The sequence below is a fragment of the Bos indicus genome, chromosome 17, assembly GCF_029378745.1.
Source record: "Bos indicus isolate NIAB-ARS_2022 breed Sahiwal x Tharparkar chromosome 17, NIAB-ARS_B.indTharparkar_mat_pri_1.0, whole genome shotgun sequence".
Lineage (NCBI taxonomy): Eukaryota > Metazoa > Chordata > Mammalia > Artiodactyla > Bovidae > Bos > Bos indicus.
Genome location: NC_091776.1, coordinates 55,828,128 through 55,849,630, shown reverse-complemented (window position 1 = coordinate 55,849,630; position 21,503 = coordinate 55,828,128). Strand labels below are relative to the sequence as shown.

The 21,503-nt window shown below is 41.9% G+C and overlaps 1 protein-coding gene across 1 annotated transcript in view; it reads left to right on the top strand.

The window, feature by feature from the left end:
* The window catches only part of TMEM233 (transmembrane protein 233), a 47,771-nt gene extending 26,268 nt beyond the window's left edge, over positions 1-21,503 (top strand). The window contains exons 2-3 of the mRNA XM_019977763.2: positions 8,047-8,187; positions 19,523-21,503. Of these exons, the coding sequence (XP_019833322.2) occupies positions 8,047-8,187 (141 nt within the window). The 3' untranslated portion in view covers positions 19,523-21,503. The remainder of the gene's footprint in view (positions 1-8,046; positions 8,188-19,522) is intronic.

Sequence of the window (21,503 nt, the reverse complement as noted above, 5' to 3'; positions counted from 1 at the left end):
ATCTTTCAGGATTTGAAAGAGCTCAACTGGAATTCCTTCACCTCCAACTAGCTTTGTTCATAGTGATGCTTTCTAAGGCCCACTTGACTTCACATTCCAGGATGTCTGGCTCTAGGTGAGTGATCACATCATCGTGATTATCTTGGTCGTGAAGATCTTTTTTGTAGAGTTCTTCTGTGTATTCTTGCCACCTCTTCTTAATATCTTCTGGTTCTGTTAGGTCCATACCATTTCTGTCCTTTATCAAGCCCATCTTTGCATGAAATGTTCCCTTGGTATCTCTAATTTTCTTGAAGAGATCTCTAGTCTTTCCCATTCTGTTGTTTTCCTCTATTTCTTTGCATTGATCGCTGAGGAAGGCTGTCTTATCTCTCCTTGCTATTCTTGGAAACTCTGCATTCAGATGCTTATATCTTTCCTTTTCTCCTTTGCTTTTCACTTCTCTTCTTTTCACAGCTCTTTGTAAGGCCTCCTCAGACAGCCATTTTGCTTTTTTGCATTTCTTTTCCATGGGGATGGTCTTGATCCCTGTCTCCTGTACAATGTCACGAACCTCAGTCCATAGTTCATCAGGCACTCTGTCTATCAGATCTAGTCCCTTAAATCTATTTCTCACTTCCACTGTATAAGCATTAGGGATTTGATTTAGGTCATACCTGAGTGTCTAGTGGTTTTCCCCACTTTCTTCAATTTAAGTCTGAATTTGGCAATAAGGAGTTCATGATCTGAGCCACAGTTAGCTCCTAGAGAGGTTCATTTGTGTATATTTTAGATTCCATGTATAAGTGATTTACTTTTTGTGACTTATATCACTTAATATGATAATCCTAGTTGTACTCATGTTATTGCAAATGGCATTATTTTGTTCTTTTTATGGCTGAGTAGTATTCCATTGTATATAAATGTGCTGCATCTTTATCCGTTCATCTGTTGAGGGACATTTAGGTTGTTTCCATGTGTGGGCTATTGTGACTAGTGCTGCTATGAACATGGGGGTGCATGTATCTTTTTGGAATTACAGTTTGTCCGAATATATGCCCAGGAGTGGAATTGCTAGATGGTATGGCAATTCCATTTTTTGTTTTCTGAGGAACCTCCATGTTGTTTTACATAGTGGCTCCAACAACTTACATTTCCACCAAAGTATAGGAGGGTTCCCTTTTCTCTATACCCTCCATGAAAGAATTTCTTTGTGGCAATAGTCACTCCAGTCTGCAGGCGACAGAATTTCATAGAGCTATACACATACCAAAAAAATAAAACAATAAAAAAAAGAGTGCATGTGCAAACTGGTAAAATCTGAATAAGGTGTATAACTGAGTTAATATCAATCAACTTCAATTTCCTGGTTTTGACCAAATACTGTGGGTACTTAAGATATCATCATTAACCAAAGCTTGGTGAAAGGTACAAGGGGACTGTTAGTACTATATTTGTAACTTTTTGTGAACCCTAAGCTATATCAAAATAAAATTTATAATTTAGGGGAAAAAGACAATGGGCCAGGAGAAACTGGGAGAGAATTTTGCAACATACGTAATAGATTAATGTATATTGTTTTCTGTGCTATTCTTAGAGTTGCCACATGTGACTATTGAGTATTTGAAATAGCACCACAGATTTTAATGATAAAAGTTTAGACATGTTGGGTTAAATAAAATATATATTATTAAAGTTAATTTTACCTCTTTAATGTGGCTACTAGAAAACAAATTTATTTTACTGCACTGGGTCTTTGTTGCTGCATGCAGGCTTTCTCCATTTGTGGAGAGTGGGGGCTACTCTAGTTGCAGAGCATGGGTATAGGGCACTCGGGCTTCAGCATTTGCAGCACATGGACCCTGTAGTTGCAGCTCACAGACTCCAGTACATGGGCTTAGTTTGCCTTGCAGCATGTGGAATCTTCCCATACCAGGGATTCAACCCATATGCCCTGCATTGACAGGTGGATTCTTTATCAGTGGACCACCAGGGATGTCCAGAAAATTTTGAATTAAGTATGTGGTCCCCATTATATTTCTATTGCATGGTGCTGACCTATAATATGTAAAAAATTTCTGCAAATGTATAATTATCAGACAAATTAATAGACAACTAGACAAAAAGATATAAGTATAAAAATCATTAAGAAGAAATACATTTGGGACTTCCTTGGTAGCTCAGTGGTAAAGAATCCACCTGCCAATGCAGGAGACACAGGTTTGATCCCTGATCTGGGAAGATGTCATGTGCCACAGAATGACTGAGCTTGTGTGTCACAACTATTGAGCCTGTGGTCTCGATCCCAGGAGCTGCAGCTCCTGAGCCCACACACTGCGATGTGGAAACCTGTGTGCCCTAGAGCCTGTGCTCCACAAGGAGGGAAGTCGTCCCAGCCCACGCGCTGCAGCGAAGAGTAGCCTGTGCGCACCACAGCTAGAGAAAAGCCCATGCAGCAGCGAAGACCCAGCACAGTCAAATAAAGTTATTTAAAAAAAAAAGAAATACACCTGACAAACATTTATCTGTACATATGTTTGTTAATTCAACATGTATTTATTGATCTCCAGGCACTGTATTAGTCAGTTGGGAAAGTTTTAAATAAACTGATCTGAGAAGGCCTCTCTCAGAAGATGATGTTTGAGTGGAAATCTGAACATGATTCAATTTCATCATTAATAAAGAAATGTTATTTTGAGATTCTTTTTTTGCCTGTTAAAACAGCAAAAATAGATGAATAACATACAGTGTGGGCAAGGTTGTGGAGGAAAGGACACATAAATACTGTTAGTGGGAATGTAAATTTGTACAGTTTTTCTACAATGCAATTTTACTCTATCTCCAAATATAAATATACCCTTTGACTCTGTAATCCCATTCCTAGGAATCCATCCCAGGAAGACACTCAGATGTGTACAAAAATATATGAATGAGAGTGTCTGTTGCAGCATATTATGTAATTGCCACAAACTTTAAATAGCTGAAATGTTAGTGAGGTGTGACCATTTAAGTGACTAGTACAAATCCATTAAAAAGAGTGAGACAACTGTACTTGCAACTTTTCTGTAAGTCTGAAGTTCTTTGAAAACAGAAAGTTACCTACCAAAAGTTTATCATGACAAATTAAGGTTTTTCCCCAAGAATCAGGACAGTGCAACATTAGAAAGTTTATCAATGTACTTTAAATCATGACTGGATAAAGAAAACAGCAGTGAGACAAACCCAGAAGCATGAGCTTAGAAAGCCACCCCTACCCTATGACAAGTGGTAAAAAGCAAGTTACAGAACACAAATAGTATGCTGCTGCTGCTGCTGCTGCTAAGTCGCTTCAGTCGTGTCCGACTCTGCGCGACCCCATAGATGGCAGCCTGCCAGGCTCCCCCGTCCCTGGGATTCTCCAGGCAAGAACACTGGAGTGGGTTGCCATTTCCTTCTCCAATGCATGAAAGTGAAAAGTGAAAGTGAAGTTGCTCAGTCGTGTCCGACTCTTAGCAACCCCATGGACTGCAGCCTACCAGGCTCCTCCATCCATGGGATTTTCCGGGCAACAGTACTGGAGTGGGGTGCCATTGACATTTTTAGCTAAGAGGAAAAGAAAAAACTCTGAGAGAGAGGATCAAACCAGCTATGTAACTTCAGGCAAATTATTTTAACTTCTCTGTGACTCAGTTTTCCCATCAGTAAAATGGAAACAAAGCATCTGCCTCACAGGGTTGTTATGAAGACTGATGAAATAATCCTTGAAAAGTGTCTGGCCCGTAACAAATACTCAGTATATGTTATCTGTTATCATTATGATTTTTGTCAAAGAAAAAACTGAGGCCAAAACAATTAGAAAAGAAAAAAATTTTACTTGAAAAGAAATACAAGGAAGTCCAGCCTCAAAATGGCCAGCCAGCCAAATGCAAACCACAGTATTTAAAGGAAATGAATGCAAAATTTCCAGGATTACCAGGTTTTCCATTCATCTTTTCCTGATTAAAAAAAAAAAAAAAACAAAGCAAAACAGTATCTTTCTCAAAAGATTACATATCCACAAAGGAGGGGACCTGTGTTTAGGTATCCATGTCACAAAAGGCAAAGATGAAATTGTCTTTGCAAAGCCTTATGGGAAATACTCAAGGTTTCAGTATTGGAAGGATGCAGGCTAAACAGACTAACCTGTTGTTCTTGGTTTATCTCAGCATACAAATTGCTATTTCTCATGAACTGTGGTACATGATGTGCTTAGTCATAATGAAACCAGGAGAAAGTGTCAGTTTTCCTTTCATATTATTCATAGGAAAAAAAAAATCTAGAAGCAAATGTACTACCCTGTTATCTTTGGGAAATAGAATTGAGAGAAGAGCTTACTATCTACAGTGTACGTTTCTATGGCATTCAAATACTTTGCATGTTCATGAATTGCATTCAGAATTGGTGAAAGAACTAAGACGATCATGTAAATTTAAGTATCAAAGTCATCCCTTGTTTCTTTATAGTTCTTCCACGGCAGATGGACTAGTTTGCTTTTTAAGCCCTTCAGAAAAAGATTTATAAACCATGCATTTTCTCTCAAACCCATTTCTACCACTTCAATCTGTAGCATCTGCCAACAGACCTATATTAATACACAGTTCCAGTTGGGAGAGAAAAGAACTCCAGCCAATGAACTGAGGAGGGGGGGATTAATCCCTTCCTGCTCTGTTGTTGGATGATGACCCTGAAGCCAGAGCCCCTCACCAGTGAAGTCGTTTAAAGTGAAATGTGAGAGTTCTAAATAACCCCACCTTCATCCCTTCCCCCATATCCTTACATTTACCCAGCAGATTTACCCATAGGAAGCCCCTTCTCCAAGAACCAGAGGAAGAAAGGGATTCATAAAAGGACTCTTGGGAAGAAAAGAGTCTACAACTAATATTGAAAGAGGCTTTTCACCTGTTTTTCAAGCTAACCATGGATCCATTCCTGGGATGACTCAACATCTCCTTTATGAGCTCCAGAGGGATGGTGAATTGCCAAGAAAAGGGTTACATACAAGATGCCAGACTGCTAACAGGTGATGAAGGTTGGACAGGATTTGCCCAAGTCTTGCACCCCCATGCCCCTTAGCCAGGTCACCAGCATGGCTCTGCTGATCTGCAGCAGACAAGTGGCCTGGGTAGCCCCATTTCCCCTGCGCTCATGGGCAATGCACAGATGTAGATGTACCCTTCACCATGGCACACACTGGCTGTTGTCCCCACTGCTACTGAGAACACGAAACTGGGTTTTCATACAAACAGCCAGGGGTTGACAATGTTTGGGAGACAGATTGGCAAGGAATGTCTCATTGTTTTCTTTGTTTTATTTTTCCTGGTTACAGCAGTGCAAGTATATCACCATGACTAATCTCAGAACTGGGTTTTTTGAAGATACCATGATAGAATAATGATCAATTTAGGAGAGCCTGAATCTATATAATCTTAAACTGATTATGAACTCACAATTCAGGGTTCTAGGATTCTATGCAGTGACTTTACTTGTGAAGCCTCTAAAACAAAGTTTCCCAAACGTGGGTTGCCAGGTTCTGTTCTAGCAAGGAGTAGAGATTGATCACCTATAATTCTCATAAGTAGCCCAGAAGATTCTGTTTCACCCCAAGGACCTCAGCTTTAGAAGAAGAATAAAACAGGCAGTGGCAATTCATAGTAAAAGCTAATTTATTGAGTATAAATTATGTTCTAGACCAATGCTAACCACTTTGCATGCATTAACTCATTGGCCCCTCCAATATGAAGGAGGTGTTATTACTGTTGTCCCCAATTTATAGATAAGGACTCTGAGGCTTAGAAAGCTTGATAGCTTGCTGTAATTCTCACAGTTGATAAAACATGAAATTGGAACTTAGATCTCTCTGCATTTTAGAGCCCATGCTCCATGACACATTTTCTTGGGTTAAGTCTTAAGATGGTGAACATCTTGACCTTGCATGATGTTAAAGATAGTTGTCTAGACCAAAGGTTTTTGACCTTGAGAAGGTTTTTTAAAAAATACTCTGGCAGCAACCCAAGTATCCATCAATGAATGAGTGGTAAACAAAATGTGGCATATCCATAAAATGAAATATTATTCAGCCTCAAAAAGGAAAGAAGCTCTGACACGTGCTACAACATAGATGAACCTTGAGGACATTATGCTTATCGAGATAAGCCAATCATAGAAGACAACCATTGTATGAGTCAACTCATAAAATTCCTAGAGTAGTCAAATCCATAAGAACAGGACATAGAATGGTGATTGCTAGGGGCTGGGAATGGGGAGGAGTGGTGGGAAGAATGAGGAGTGAGTGTTTAATGAAAACAGAGTTTCAGTTTGAGATGATTAATGACAGTGATATTTGCACAACATGAATGTACTTAGTGCCATTGAATTGTACACTCAACAGTGGTAAATTTTATGTCAGGCACATTTTACCACAATGTCTACTTTAAAAAAACTGGTGTCTGGCTCCTATACCAGTTAAATTGAAGTCTCTCCAGAATAGGGCCGAGCCTGTGGCATTTATTTTTAATACTATCCAAGTGTTTCTGATGGACACACAGGGTTAAGAATTCAGGTTAAGAATTCAGGATGCAAGGTTCTGGAGTTCTCCCTGCCAGCAGCCCCTGGCATCATTTCAAGCTCTCACTCTCCCATTCACACAAGAGGCCTGATAGCAAGACTCCCTGGGGAGGCAAGTCTCCCAGCCTGTTGCTAAGATGGCCCAGATCCAAGAATTAATGGAAGGTTCTGGAAGCAGAAAGCTCTGTGGTTTACTGGGAGTTTCTCTGGCTTGTAATTGTCTGCATATGCCTCATTCCTCTTCATAGTCCACGAAGAAGGGTGATTATTACTGAAGTGCTGTGCTTTCAGAGTCAAGAATAGAGGTTCCCACGGAAACCTGCAATTCATGGCATGGATCGAATCATTCTATCCCTAACTTACAAATGCAGATTTCCAGTCTTCTTTGGGCTACAGCACAGCTTTGGGGGAAGTCTCGGCAGTGGGGGTTATGATAAAGAGGGCTTATAATAAGAGAGAGGGATAGCATCTGACCTTCAGCTCAGCAGCAAGGACTCTCTGAGCACCTCTCCTTTGCCTGGGGCTCCAGGATGCCATCAGTGAACTCATATTCTGTAGGAAAACTGATGTATTCATCACCCATTCAGCCAATACAGATTTCTTGAGTTCCTACAATGGACCAGACATCTCTCCAAAGGGCACAGAAGATTCTGTGCCTTTGCACAAGGATACCATCTTGAGCCTAGGGATACCCTGCATCATGGAGATGTCTGGAGAAACTCGGTGGAGAGAGCAGGATGGCTGGGAAATTGGGAAGTGGCTGCTGCTACCTAACAGTCAGTACAGAAGTTTCCCAGTATTCTAACAGCTGAGGAGGCTGTGTGAGTAGGTGCCAGGTGTGTGACAGTTTGGCTTCAGCAAAAGAGTGAACAGGTCAGCCAGGGTCCCTGACCTTCTAGCATAAGGAGCAGGCAATCTTTTTCTGTCATGGACCAAATAATAAATATTTTAGGACTTGTAAGCAATACGCTGTCTGTCCCAGCTACTCATTTCTGTTGTTATAACATGAAAGCAGCTACAGACAGTAGTAAACAAATGATTGTGACTGTGTTCCCTACAGACTTTGTTTACAAAAATCACAGGCTGGATTTGGCCTATGGGCCATGGCTTGCAGACCCCTGTTCTAATGGATGAGACAGATGTACCCATTCATCCTTTCAGCATACAGATATTTACTGCATATCATCTACATGACAAATACTGCATTGGACAGTGGTATACTGTGCTAAACAAGGAGACAATGGTCCCTGCTCGCATAACACTTATACTCTAATGGGAGAGGCCAAATCATTCTTTTCAATATGCTAAGGTAAATATTAAGATGAAAGTAATCAGGAACTACAGAAGAGGACGTTAACTCAGACTGGGAGTTCAGGGAAGACTTCCTGGAGGAGGTGGTAACCATGCCACTGGCTCAGATCAGCCTGGGAAACCATGTCTTTCCTTGTGGGTTGTCATCACCAGCTCTTCCCTTGTGTCCCCCAGGCTCAGAACAGCTATGAGGATGGAGACATTGAAGGATCCAAGCGGCTTGGAAGGAATGCCAAGTGGGTGGCCGTTGCCTCCATCGTTATTGGCCTTCTCGTCATTGCTATTTCTTGTGCAGTTCACTTCACTTGGAAATAGGTAAGCTTTTCTGGTTTTATTAATATTTATTTTTATTTGGCTGCGCCAGGTCTTAGTTGCAGCACATGGAATCCATCTTTGTTGCAGAATGCAGGATCTTTAGTTGCAGCATGCAAGCTCTTAGTTGTGGCATGCGGGACATTTAGTTGCAGCATGCGGAATCTAGTTGTGGCAAGAGGGATCTTTAGTTGTGAAATGCGGAATCTTTAGTTGCAGTTGTGGGATCTGGTTCCCCGACGAGGGATCAAACTAAGGCCCCCTGTATTGGGAGTGCAGAGTCTTTGTCACTGGACCTCCAGGGAAGTCCTCTAAGGTGCCTTTTCTTGAAAAGCCCACTGGAAACTGCTAGGATAGGTTAGATTGTGCTCCAGTAGCAGTCTCAAACAAAAGGGTTTTCATCTTTATTCACTACTATTCCATAGGCCACATGGGTTTGCAGAAAGTCTCTCCTCCACACAGTCCCTCAGGGTCCAGACTACACCATCTTGTAGCTGCTCTGTCTGAAACAGGAGTCAACAAACTTCTCCTGTAAAGGGCCAGATGATAAATATTTTAGGCCACTATTAACGTCTCAGTTGCAACTACTTAACTCTGCATTTTAGCACAGAAGCAGCCATATCCAATCTATAAATGCATTAATGTAGCTGTGTGTGATAAAGCTTTATTTATAAAAACAGGGAGCTGGCCCATGGCTCATAGTTTTCCAGCCTCTGATCTAGAACATGAGGGCTTCTCAGGCTAAGACAGGAGAGAGGAAAAGCCAGAGAATCCCACATGGGTTTTCACTGCCTCAGCCCTGGAGCGATACTTGTCACTTAGGCTCATATTTGATCGACTAACACCAGTCACATAGTTCCACCTAACTGTAAGAGAGTGGGAAGTGTATGACAATAAGTGGAACTTTAAGGTTATCACTTGCTCTGCCTTAGCATCTAATCTGCTAAATGATTTCCTACATGACACTGCATCCAACTAGCCTGACTGTTCTTAGTTTAAGAACAGAAGGCTCTCTGCCTATGTTTGGTATTTTCAGTGAGCTCTCTTCTCACAAAGAGATGATGTTTCTCTCTGGATCAGGACAAATTTATTCTGATTTCTCCAGCCAGTGGAGATGGGCTCCATCCACTAGAACCACTGATACTTTCCATCAGAGTTTTGCCAAAGGGCAAGGTAGTGTGATGGACAACCAGGATCTGGGAATGACAAGCCCAGATTCATCTCTGTCTCACTGTGTAACTCCTGGCCAAACAGATAAGAATTCAGAAACCCTTCCACTCTTCTCTCATAGCAGCACTGTTCCTCCAACACCATTTCCCTCAAGCTGGGAAGATCAGTCTTTTTGACCTGGTTTCAGGAAGGGGCCCATTGGGTGGGTATGGGAGGAAGGGGACACCTTTTAGATCAGCCAAGCCCACCTTGGCAACCAAGAGGGTAGTGGATGTCCCAGTGGGTCGACTTACTATCAGACAAGCCAGATCCATGAGCAATCAGGGGCCGCTGGGTGGAGGAGGAGATATCAAAATAGGAAGTGTCATAAAGGAAAAAATATGATCTCTTTTGACCAAAAGAGAGGAGAAAAAGACACTAAGATGTCAAAAGCACCTCAAAGTGTCTTGCCTACAAGATGGCAAATTGATGATGTTGGCCTGTGAAGGAGAAGGCAGTTGAAAGATAGATGAGAACACACCCGACTTTCCTCTTTAATGGAAGGGTAATGTGCTTGCATGTGTGACCATGGGGCCATGGGGTGTGGGGTAACACGGTGCAGGTTTGGGACCAGACTTCCTTGGCACAAGTACCCGCCCCCTTTACCACTTTCTTACTGTGAGACCTTCTGCCAACTGCTTGCCTCCCTCAGCTTCAGTTTCTTCCCCTTTAAACTGGGGTTTATAATTGTACCCATTTAATAAACCTGCTGTGAAGGTTAATAAGATGATGCACAGAATGTGTGTAGGTTGGCATCTGTTCCTTTTCAGTGCATAAAGAAATACAAACTATTTGTTAATTATTACTATGATTATCAGCATGACTGGAGGAAGGACCTCAAAGAGTTCAAGATGCTATTGAACTGAGTTCAGGGCTTTGAATAGATGAGCCAAACTCGAAGGACGGTGTTCCGGGTAAATAAGGCCAAGTCCTGGTATAACTCCTGGGGACTTGTGAAAATACATACTGCCCAGATCAGTGTTTGAGCTAAGTGGTGATAATAATAGCAACTGACACTGACCTAGAACTCACCATATGCCAGGTACTGTTCCACACTCTCACATGAATTAAATCTCACTGAGTCCTCACAACAACCCCAGGAAGTAGGTGATATTATCCCCATTTTTTGCAGATGAAGAAACAGAGGCTCAGAGAAATGAGGCTACTTGCCTGATATCTCGCAATTAATTAGTAGAAAAGACTGAGGGTGAGCCCAGGGTAACCTGGCTCTGGAAAATGTTTGTTGTTATTGTTGTTTTGCTATGCCAGGTCTTAGCTGAGGCCCGCAGAATCTTCGATCTTTGTGGCAGCATGCAAGATTTTCTTTTAGTTGTGGCATAAGAAATCTAGTTTCCTGACCAGGGATTGAACCCAGGCCCCTTGCACTGGGAGCACAGAGTCTCAGCCACTGAATTGCCAGAGAAGTTCCTGGAAGCTGTTGTTAACCACACTACCTCACAACCTCTAAGCCAGCACATCCTTTCTAGTACATGCACTAACAAAGGCCAGTAGATGGCTCTTACCTTGTGGATAACTCTAAAATTATAACTATAATGCTGGTGCCTTGAGGTTCCAACCCGCCAGAAGAACATGATGAGTTAGGGCCAAGGGTAAGAAAATCAAAGGGCTACAGGAGTGAGGCAGGGAACATATTATACATGCATGAAGCAGGTTGATCGGGAACAGTGGGGACTGTGGTGAGAAGAGGAGCACAGTTTAAAGGGAGCAGCCACCACTCTGCTCCTGCTGGTTGTCACCACTTAGAACGCAGACCTCATGGGCCCATTTTCCAAAAAACATTGGAAAGTTGGGTCTTTATTTAAAAATCTCCTGATTTTTAGATGTTGACAACCAATTCACACAGTTTAAACACATGATGAGGGCCCCAAACAAAACAAAAACATACAAAAATCACACCTGCAACCTGGACATTATCTACTTTATAGAGTTTCTGGTGGACAATATGGCTTTCAAAGTTCAGTTTGCCTATTAGATTCCAGGCAAGAAGTTTCACTGGGGACCCAGAAGTCTTCCTCCATTGAGGGAGTTCTCCACATGAGGACTTCCTCCATTTTCAATAAGAATGTTTCTGTATGCAGGTGAAGCTCTGATGTTTGTATCCTTGTGATTGAGGTTTTGTTAGTAGTAGTAATGAAGGATAGGAGAGGAGGTCACCTCTCCATTGCTTCTCCCTGATGGGAAGTGTTTCACAGTGGTTAGAAACTGGCCCTCAGCACTCTTTTTGCCAGGACTCAAATCCTAGCTCTACCACCCAGACCACTCTGGCATTTTTTTTTTAGTATTTACTTAGATCTTACCTATTTATTTGGCTGCACCAGCTCTTAGTCACGGCACACAGGATCTTCAGTCTTCATTGCTGCATGTGGGATATTTAGTTGCAGTGTGCAGGATTTTTTTTAAGTTGTGGCAAGCAGCATCTTCTAGTTGTGGCACACAGGATCTTTAATTGTGGCATATGAACTCTAGTTGCGGCATGTGAAATCTAATTCCCTGGCCAGGGATCGAACCCAGGCCCCCTGCATTGAGAGTCCAGAGTCTTAGCCACCCGACCATCAGGGAAGTCCCACCCTGGCAAGGAAGCTTCCTGTGCCTCAATTTGCCTCTCTATAAAGTGAGGATAGAATTGTTTCCCCATCTGTATGGTCAGGTTCCCTTTAGCTACTTTTCCTTCTGTGGTATCCAAAAAAGCAAAAATGTTTTCCAGAGTTAGAATTCCACAGAGAAACTAAAATTTAAAAGCTTTGTCGTGTGTGTGTGTGCATGTGTATGAGACAGTAAGAAACTAGACCTCAGTGAATGAAATCAGTTCTGTTTTCCTTTAAAACCAATAATAAGACCCGATTTCTCAGTAATCCTTTGAAATAAATTTCCCAGCCTGGCTTACTGGAAGAATTGAACCAAATTGTGGAATTACTAAAGTAGAGGTTCCCAAACTTTGGGCTGCAGAAGACTTACCTGGGGAGTTTTAAAAGAGTTAGACATCTGAGCCCTACCTCAAAGGATTCCAACTCACTGAGTCATAAGCGAGGACCAAGAATCTGCATTTTCAAGCTCCCCACTCCCTCCCAAAGACTGCTGCAGGTGATTAGAACACTCTGCCAGTCTTCCTTCCTCCCAAATCGAAAAGGAAGAACACACTAATAGCACTAGCCATTAACATAGTGGTCAGTTTTCATTTACATCAGCAAACTTGTCATCCTAACATGTTATATCAAACTCAAGGCCAAGGACGGGAATCATTTTACCACCCAGGAGGTGTACCCGCAGAGAGACGCTTTTGTAACAATCAAAGCAAGGACCTCCGTGGAGGGGCTGGGAAAATCTGACTTTAGAGAAGGCCTAGCCTAGAGGCAAGACCAAAAGCTTTGAGTATGTCAGTTTCCTGTATTTCATTAAAAAAAAAAAAAAAAAAACTGTCTGAAATCTCCTACTATCTTTTAAAAACTTGTTAAGTCCTGCAAAAAGGGCTTCCCATGTAGCTCAGTGGTAAAGAATCTGCCTGCCAATACAGGAGACGCAGGTTCAATCCCTAGGTCAGGGAGATCCCCTGGAAGAGGAAATAGCAACCCACTCCAGTGTTCCTGCTAGGATAATCCCATAGACAGAGGACCTTGGTGGGCTACAGTCCATGGGGTCACAAAGAGTTGGACATGACTGAGCACACGTGCCTTTATGTGTGTGTATATATGTGTGTGTGTGTGTATATATATTCCTTACCCTTATTAAGAAAACCATAACCAATCTCTTCTCTCTCAAATGATTGAAATCTCTGGTGGTTCACTTTCTTGGAACAGATTCAGGTCATGATAGTCTTCACCCAAGCTCATATGAAAGTCTCATTCATCCTAATTTTTTTTTTCCTTCCAGCTTTATCAAGATTTAATTGACATACAGCACTGTATAAGTTTAAGGTGTGCAGCACAATGAGTTGACTTACATACACCATGAAATGATTATCACAGCAAGCTTAGTGAATACCTATCAGCTCATATAGATACAGAAAGAAACAGAAAATTTTTCCTTGTGATGACAACTCTCAGAATTTGCTCTTTTAGACCACTTTCATATATAACACACAGCCGCGTTTATTTATCGCATTATATATTACATCCCTAGTACTTATCTTATAACTAAAGTTTGTACCTTTTGACCCCCACCATCCAGTTATCCCTCCCCTCAGAACCTGCCTCCAGTAACCACAAATATGATCTCTTTTTGTATCACCTGTCCTAATTTTACAGGATATCTCTGTAAGTCATGTGGTGGTTGGAGCAAAGAAAGCTAAGAGTTTGATGACATCAAATCTGTTAGAACTGGGAATTACTGAACTCAAATTTATTCAACAGTTTGGGATAGAATGCTGAGCTAGCAGGAGAGAAGTGCTCTGTTCATATGGAATCAGAAACTTGCAGTCTCTTGGAGTTATCAAATTCCCTGTTCACAGGTTGCTAGGGAAAGTAGAGAAATGAATCACAGAGGTGAAACATTTAAATACTGCAGCCATCTGTTTATTGATCCTGATTTTTCGCATCCTCAGCCAAAAACAACAAGTCTGCAGACTTTTACTTTCTGCTGGCATCTGAGGATTCAAGCAAGGTTAGGCTATTCTTGTCATGTTCCACAAAGCACAGGTCTCACCTGTGACAGATCCAGCGGGGATGCTTGGGAAAATACAGATTCCCAGACCCACAATCAAAACTCCGAATGTCCCTGAAACCTGCATTATCACAGCATTGCTAACCCCCAAAACCTAGTTCTAAGTATTCTAATGTTGTAAAAACACTATACTAAAGCTTTGCCTCTAATGGAGAACATTCTTTTTTTTTTGGACTGTGCCAGATCTTAGTTCTGGCACTTAGGATCTTTTCTTCTTTGCAGCAACAGGGCCCTTTAGTTGTGGCATGCAAATTCTTAGTTGTAGCATGTGGGATCTGGTTCCCTGACCAGGGATTAAACCCCCATGCATTGGGAGTATGGGGTCTTAACCACTGGACCACCAGGAAAGTCCCTAATGGAGAGCAGTTTTATATATTAATAGGTAGACGTAGGCTGCAAAGTAAGACTTTTTCACATTCCTAAGCCACCTGGAAGAAGCTTCAGTGATTGCTACTTCCCCTGCCCTACCTCCTAGAAAGTGTACACATCTCCCAAGTCTCCTCTTTCTTCTCTCCTTGTGATCATGCTCATGGTTGAATTCAGTGGAACTCCTTTAGCACAAAATCAGTTGACCAAACCTGGGTGTGAGGGAGACCAGTGTTGTCTGCCACAAATACAATAAATGACAACCAGTGGAGCTGCTGCTTACTCAGGGGTGAAGTTATAATGTCGGGGCATCAGGTGAGCTTTGAATAATCAAAATTAATCTTGGACGTATCTATAGGAGGGTACCCTATTTGAGAGTCACACAGCGTCTCCTGATCACCCCAATATAGCCAGTGTTCCCTCCACTGTGGGGACGGATACTGTCCTTGGGTTGAACACCAGCTGAGGTTGTTGGCTGTTTAGGGCTCGTGTCGTATGTTCAAACACTGGAACCACATTCTGAGCTCAACAGGAGTCCTATACCCATTCATACTCATAAGCATTGAGCAGCCTGGTGGCCAGTATCTCCATTTCAACAGTTGCTTTTTTTCTCTTTGACAAATACGAATAGTTTATTTCTGTAAGTTAAATACACATACATTGTACTTTCACTGACTTTACATCCCTAGGTGGCCTTGTAGGTACCTAAAGAGTCAAGCACACTCCCACCACGTATTAAAAACACTTGCTTGTCATTCTTAGCAATAAGAGACATTATGTTCCAAAGTTCCATTAAAGAAGAACTTGACTTCTAAGGTTAAGGATCCCATGACTATCTCCTATTAGCAGGTTCAGAGTTGGCAGATATGAACCCATTCTCTACTGGTAAAGCTTCTACATTATAAGGAGACTGAAATGAGTTCTTCCTGACCTCAGCATATCCTCCCTTTGCATTAGAAGGGAAGTAAGAATAAAGTCTATGCCCCAACCAGTAACGCTGAAGAAGCTGAAGTTGAATGGTTCTATGAAGACCTACAAGACCTTTTAGAACTAACACCCAAAAAAGATGTCCTTTTCATTATAGGGGACTGGAATGCAAAAGTAGGAAGTCAAGAAACACCTGGGGTAACAGGCAAATTTGGCCTTGGAATACAGAATGAAGCAGGGCAAAGACTAATAGAGTTTTGCCAAGAAAATGCACTGGTCATAGCAAACACCCTCTTCCAACAACACAAGAGAAGACTCTACACATGGACATCACCAGATGGTCAACACCGAAATCAGATTGATTATATTCTTTGCAGCCAAAGATGGAGAAGCTCTATACAGTCAACAAAAATAAGACCAGGAGCTGACTGTGGCTCAGATCATGAACTCCTTATTGCCAAATTCAGACTTAAATTGAAGAAAGTAGGGAAAACCACATACCATTCAGGTATGACCTAAATCAAATCCCTTATGATTATATAGTGGAAGTGAGAAATAGATTTAAGGGCCTAGATCTGATAGATAGAGTGCCTGATGAACTATGGACTGAGGTTCATGACATTGTACAGGAGACAGGGATCAAGACCATCCCCATGGAAAAGAAATGCAAAAAAGCAAAATGGCTGTCTGAGGAGGCCTTACAAAGAGCTGTGAAAAGAAGAGAAGCGAAAAGCAAAGGAGAAAAGGAAAGGTATAAGCATCTGAATGCTGAGTTCCAAAGAATAGCAAGAAGAGATAAGAAAGCCTTCCTCAGCGATCAATGCAAAGAAATAGAGGAAAACAACAGAATGGGAAAGACTAGAGATCTCTTTAGGAAAATGAGAGATAACAAGGGAACATTTCATGCAAAGATGGGCTCGATAAAGGACAGAAATGGTATGGACCTAACAGAAGCAGAAGATATTAAGAAGAGGTGGCAAGAATACACAGAAGAACTCTACAAAAAAGATCTTCACGACCAAGATAATCACGATGGTGTGATCACTGACCTAGAGCCAGCCATCCTGGAATGTGAAGTCAAGTGGGCCTTAGAAAACATCACTACAAACAAAGCTAGTGGAGGTGATGGAATTCCAGTTGAGCTCTTTCAAATCCTGAAAGATGATGCTGTGAAAGTGCTGCACTCAATATGCCAACAAATTTGGAAAACTCAGCAGTGGCCACAGGACTGGAAAAGGTCAGTTTTCGTTCCAATCCCAAAGAAAGGCAATGCCAAAGAATGCTCAAACTGCCACACAATTGTACTCATCTCACATGCTAGTAAAGTAATGCTGAAAATTCTCCAAGCCAGGCTTCAGCAATATGTGAACCGTGAACTTCCTGATGTTCAAGCTGGTTTTAGAAAAGGCAGAGGAACCAGAGATCAAATTGCCAACATCCACTGGATCATGGAAAAAGCAAGAGAGTTCCAGAAAAACATCTATTTCTGCTTTATTGACTATGTCAAAGCCTTTGACTGTGTGGATCACAATAAACAGTGGGAAATTCTGAAAGAGATGGGAATATCAGACCACCTGACCTGCCTCTTGAGAAATCTGTATGCAGGTCAGGAAGCAACAGTTAGAACTGGACATGGAACAACAGACTGGTTCCAAATAGGAAAAGGAGTACGTCAAGGCTGTATATTGTCACCCTGCTTATTTAACTTATATGCAGAGAACATCATGAGAAACGCTGGACTGGAAGAAACACAAGCTGGAATCAAGATTGCCGGGAGGAATATCAGTAACCTCAGATATGCAGATGACACCACCCTTATGGCAGAAAGTGAAGAGGAACTAAAAAGCCTCTTGATGAAAGCGAAAGAGGAGAGTGAAAAAGTTGGCTTAAAGCTCAACATTCAGAAAACGAAGATCATGGCATCTGGTCCCATCACTTCATGGGAAATAGATGGGGAAATAGTGGAAACAGTGTCAGACTTGATTTTTTTGGGCTCCAAAATCACTGCAGATGGTGACTGCAGCCATGAAATTAAAAGACGCTTACTCCTTGGAAGGAAAATTATGACCAACCTAGATAGCATATTCAAAAGCAGAGACATTACTTTGCCAACAAAGGTCCATCTAGTCAAGGCTATGGTTTTTCCTGTGGTCATGTATGGATGTGAGAGTTGGACTGTGAAGAAAGCTGAGTGCTGAAGAATTGATGCTGTTGAACTGTGGTGTTGGAGAAGACTCTTGAGAGTCCCTTGGACTGCAAGGAGATCCAACCAGTCCATTCTGAAGGAGATCAGCCCTGAGATTTCTTTGGAAGAAATGATGGTAAAGCTGAAACTCCAGTGCTTTGGCCACCTCATGCGAAGAGTTGACTCATTGGAAAGGCCTCTGATGCTGAGAGTGGTTGGGGGCAGGAGGAGAAGAGGACGACAGAGGATGAGATGGCTGGATGGCATCACTGACTCAATGGACGTGAGTCTGAGTGAACTCTGGGAGTTGGTAATGGACAGGGAGGCCTGGCGTGCTGCAATTCATGGGGTCACAAAGAGTTGTGCACGACTGAGCAACTGAACTGAACTGAAGAATAAATATCATGAGGGGTAGGAAGCAAGAAGCTGCTCTTACAAAAGCATAAGAGCAAATCTCTCTTATTCTTTGTATTATTGGCTGATGTAAGGCTTCCTTCCTGGCAATTGTTTTGCACAGATGTCTTCAGAGAATTTTTGTGATTCCATGATGAAAAATGGGAAACATTACCTGTTTCCAGAAAATCAGAAAGGCCTTTCTTGTTGGTTCAGATAAGTTGTGATAAAGATAAGTCAGACCTAAGTCATCAAAAATGGAAAGATTTTTGCTTTGAAAAGGATGTAAGATGGTGGGATATTGATGAAGAAGAATATTGATGAAGAATAAACATGAAAAAGGTGTTCATAAAAAAGAAAAAATTTGATGGAAGACTGAAGAAGTTTTTTAAAAAGTAAACCAAAAAAAGATGTTCGATTTCTCCAGTAGCCGGATAACTCAAGGTAACAATGAAATACTAGACGTCCATACACACACACACACATGATAATATCAAGGTTGGTGAGAGTGTGAAGACCAGGATACCACACTGTTGGTGGAACAGTACATTGGCACAGTCTTTCAGAAGGTCATTTTCTAAAATCTCTGTGCCTGCTTGCCCAGCAGTCTACTTCTCAGTGTCACAAAAAGGCATTTAAAACACATGAAAATCCCCAATGCCCAGCACCCAGCCTGGACCAGCTAAAACAGAATCTTCAGTGATAGGGCAGGGCATCAATCGGTTTAGGGCCCTCCAGATGATTCAAATGTGAAGCCCAGGGATGAGAACCAAGGATATGCAATGATGCTCATGGCAGCTCCACTTGATATAAGGGAAACCTTGAAACAGCCTTAATGTCCAAGAGTGGGAGAACAGTTAAATACACACTGGTTCATTCATAGGATGGAATACGATACTGCAATTTAAATATGAAAATACCTCCCTTACTATGGCTTTATAAGACCCCAAAGGATCTAGTTGCTGCTTCTCCATCCACATCTCCCAGCCCTTGCTCCCTCCCTCCTCCGCTTCAACTGCACTGAATTCCTCTTCTTTGAGCAACACAAGCATGCCACGTTGCCTTTGCACTTGCTGTCCTTCTTCCTGGAATTGTATTCCTCCTGATATTTGCATGGATTGTTCCCATCTCTCCTTGAGATGCTCCTATCTAACTACAGCTGTGATTTAAATGTAGAGGAAAATGCCTGGAGGGTGCACCCCAAATGTTAACAGTGCTGCTAACCCTTGAGGAGGAGAGTAAGATTCAGAAAGCCTCAGGGCCCATGATTGTGCCTACATCTGTATCATTTGGGTTTTTGCATGTGCAACATGTAAAACATATGTTCCCAAGTAAGATATATTTTTCAAAAAGAAGCCAGTGCTTAGACTCAAAAGTGTGCAAAGCTGCTAGTCCATGTCAGCACTGGGTGAATTAGAGTACTAGCCATTGAAGAGGGAAGCCCTTGCTGAAGAGGCTCTACGCTCTCTTCTCTCTCTCTTTCTCTTTTCTTCTCCCCTGCCATCCCCCCCGCACCCCCCGTCCCACCATCTGTTTGTCTGTCTCTCTCACTCTCACTCACTCTGTCTCTTGTACACGCAGAGCCTGAACAGCCAGCAGTCAGCCACGAGCATGGAGGATGGACCTCATCCACACACACCCCAGAGGAGTTTTTGAGGAATGGATCCTTGACTTCAGACTGTGAGATCTTTTCCTCCAGGACTCTCCAGAGGCAGGTCCCTGGCAAATGAGCTAAAACCAGAAAGAACAGCAGGCAACAACAACAAAAAAGTCCAAAATTTAGGAAACCCAGGCAGCAAAGCCAGATCAGCTGAAGCCATTGATTTTTTTTTTTTTAAAGAAAATCAAGCCTCACTGTTTCAGTATATCAAAAGCCGTTGTGTCCATGTGTGCGTTCCTCTTCTCCAGAGATGAGCCTCAGAAAATCTCGTTGCTTTTAATGGGGGCAGTCCAGATCCAGGAGGAGAGGGAAGTTTTGGGAAGAGTAAAGGATGCTGGTTTGCAGCATGGAGCACATTTGCAGCATGTTTAAAGCCATCGAATAGCGCCTTGTCTCCTTTCATTTTTACATGTTGTAGCTTCACTTTGGCCTTTAGCAACTCCTCCTCCATCTGCTCCATTCCATCATCAAAGATGGGGATGAAGGAGCTTTCTGCTCTTTCGCCTTAGTCTCGCCCGACTCCCTCCCACCAGCCCCTTGCCTGCAGCCCCCATGGGTCAACTTGACCACAACCTCATTTGTCACCTCAGACAGACTCAGACTCTGAGAATGTACTTAGTGGCCATCATAGGTCCATGGGCACCCTTCCCATCCCAGTTTTGGGAATATACTGCCTGTGTTTAATGAACTTACTTCAATCTCTCTCTCTCTTGAGCAAGTCTCAGGCAAGATCTTTGATTTTCCTGGATGCCACCTGGAAATGCCACCCAATGTATTTATTTTTCTGTCAAATGTAAACCCTGTAGGTGTGACTACTGGATTAACAATGCCACCATTTTCCTGCCTGCCGGAACACGCTAACCCCGTATGCAAGATATACCCCTGGTGGTGCACAAAGATAACTTTTAGGTCATATGCAGCCACAAGATTAAGTGTCACTAAATCACAAAGAACATTTGCATTTTTCTTTTTCAATCCTGATTACATTTCAGAAAATGTCTCTGTTTAGTGCTCATGGGTCCTCAACACCTTTCTGATTCTTTGGCTTGTTTCCCTTCTTAATAAAGAACAGACCTCAGGTTCAAAGTCTTCTGTTTAGACAAAATTTAATAACTTAATGGGTTTTATTTTCAGTCTATGTATTTTATTGCTTTCCATTTACGAGTCTCCACTTAGGAGTATAATTTTCTTGTCAAATACATTTACTTACAAAAAGAAGTAGACTCAAAGAAAATATTAAGTGGTTAATACAAAAGGTGATAAGGGGGTATATGTTAAAAATAACTTGAAAAACTAGTACTAGAAATCATGAAAATAACCTTCCTAAGCAAAAGAAAAGGCAGCTTATTCTAAGTGAAAGAACAAGTGTCTAAATCAAAACACCTGAGTTTCAATACCTTCTTTGCCACTATCTATCTATTCAAGCAGGTTTTAGGCAAGTTTCTTAGCCTTCTGTGCCTCAGATTTCTTCATCTGGAAAATGGAGATAAGAACACCTGCCTACTTATCTTGGAGTGGTCAGTATGATAATTAATTACCATGATAGATACGATCGCCCCAGAGGGAAAATTCTAAGTGTTACACAAATACAAAGCATTGTTCTTAGATGATTGTGGATCCCAGGCATTTGTTAAAAACCCTAGACCCTCACAAAAATAAACACGGGTGGACCACCTGTCATTTCACCCAGACATCTGTCATGAGCCAGCACTTGTCCCAGGAGGACATAAACCAGGAATACCAATTCTCAGCACACAGAGATCCCAGCATCATTCCAGTATATGGATCTTGATTTCTGTTCTACACACCTTGTTTTCTGTTTGTTTGTGTTCGAGTTCCTGATCTTTTATCCAAATCAAATGAAGTGTTGCTGAGAGGCAGAATAAAAATGGTTTTAAGAAA